This window comes from Sinocyclocheilus rhinocerous, unplaced genomic scaffold (genome assembly GCF_001515625.1).
Source record: "Sinocyclocheilus rhinocerous isolate Xijiao unplaced genomic scaffold, SAMN03320098_v1.1 C36786824, whole genome shotgun sequence".
Taxonomy (NCBI): Eukaryota; Metazoa; Chordata; class Actinopteri; order Cypriniformes; family Cyprinidae; genus Sinocyclocheilus; species Sinocyclocheilus rhinocerous.
In genome coordinates this window covers 1-1,779 of record NW_015785920.1, presented here as the reverse complement: position 1 = coordinate 1,779, position 1,779 = coordinate 1, and the positions used below count along the sequence as shown (strand labels likewise).

General features: G+C 44.6%; 1 protein-coding gene across 1 annotated transcript; it reads right to left on the bottom strand.

The window, feature by feature from the left end:
• Positions 1 to 44: 44 nt before the first annotated feature.
• On the bottom strand, positions 45 to 1,305 carry LOC107736565 (zinc finger protein 800-like; the record flags this gene model as incomplete). The annotated part of the gene is made up of 1 exon (XM_016547951.1): positions 45 to 1,305. A coding segment is annotated over one exon (1,261 nt), but the record flags the coding sequence as incomplete, so codon positions are not given.
• Between the last annotated feature and the right edge of the window lie 474 nt (positions 1,306 to 1,779).

The following is a 1,779-nucleotide window of genomic DNA, read 5'->3' as shown; positions in this document are numbered from 1 at the left end:
TTTGGAACAGAGTTTGTGTAGTGCATTGATTCAGAGGCACTCACCAAAGCATGACCTTGGATCTTGTTCTGATACCTGCACTCCTGGTTGCGGATTTCAGGTGGCTTCTCTTGTGCAACCCTAGGTATCTTGTCTTTTTAAAGCTCTGCCCACAGATGTTGCACACGTGCAGAGATTTTTTGGTAGCACCCCCTTTTGGGCTACTAGGCTTTAATTTTTTGTTATGGGTCACTTCCTCGTTGTGGCGCTTCTTATTGCTGGTCTTCAAGGTCTTTTTGCCCACTATGCCAGGAGCTTTTGGAGGCAAGTTCCTGCGTGTCAGATATGGTGAAGTGTGGTTGTGGTGGACATTCACTTCTTCTTGTCGACCTTGAACTTTCTCCTCTTCTTTGTTCAACATGACTTCCGCTGGCTTCTTGACGGCGTAGCTCTCCAGCGACTGGGAGATCCTGCTCAGGTAGGAGGACTTCTTCTTGTGGAGCTCTGAGAGATGGCGTAACACGTCCCTCTTTCGGCGTGTCTTGTAGCGGCAGAGCGGACAGCAGTAAAACTTGACAAAGAAGTCCGTGCCATTATCCGTGTGCAGCTCAATGTGTTTCTCCAGGTTCTGCACGGAGCTGAAGGTCCGCCTGCAGAGCTTGCAGAAGCATGCCTTAAAGTCAAAGCCTATGGAGAATTGAGCCTTGGATGAGACCTTGTCCTCCTTGGGGCTCTTCTGGTTCTGGGTGTCAGATAAAGAGCTGGGACTAGTGTTGGGATTGTCTGGAACTTTACCGTTGGGCATTTTCTTGGAGCTGGACGTGGAATCACTGGAGTTGGTTGTGGAGCCAGAAGATACAATCTTGTGTACAGTCCACAGGTGTCTTCTAAGGTGGCCTCGTACCCTGTACGTCCTGTTGCAAATGAGGCATTTGCAGGGGGCCAGGTCTTTGTCACATGCTTCTTCTGTTGGCTCCTCAGGTTCTTCGCTATCCTGATGCCCCTTTTCTGCATCTTCCTCTCCCTTCTCCATGTTCTCACTCTCATCTTCCTCATCAATAAAATTGTTCTCCTCTTCTTCCAACTGGACCTCCTCCATGTACGGTTCCTGGCTGTTGGAGTGGTAGTGTCTCCAGCTGTCTTTGGTCGTGTGGTTTGGGCTCCGAGATGAAGGTGGCAGGTTATCTTCTTTGGACAGGTACTGGTACACAGCATTCTGGTTGCCAGCAATGGGCTCCAGTTTCAGTATATATTCCTCTTTATCAGATTGGGGATAGATAGCTTCAAGAAGTTCTTTAATGCTCTTCTTGCCATCTCCAGAAAGGCCTGGAACCAGAAGTAGACCTTAGTTAAAGGGGCCATATTATAGAAAAATTGTATTCCTTTTTTTTGGGGATATTAAAGATTACTATGTAGATACACTATAACATTTATTACATATAGCTCACCCAGAACATTTGATGAAACAATGGGCCATTGATAAATCAGTTATGACATCCCAACCATAACCTAACTAACATGATCATCTATGTTTGTAGGTCATCAGCATACAGTATTCAACAACTTGACAAACCCTGATTAATGGCAGTGTGAAATATGTTAGCATGCAAAGTTTAACCAATCAAATTTACATATAGAAGTTTTAAAGGTACAGTAGCATAAATGCGATCTATTTATTAAAGGGGACATGAACTGAGAAATCAAAATTCCTTTGATCGTTTGATATATAAGAGGTCATTGTGCTATAAAACATTCTGTAAGTCTAAAAACAGCTTATATTGAAGCCAATCTGCCAAAACG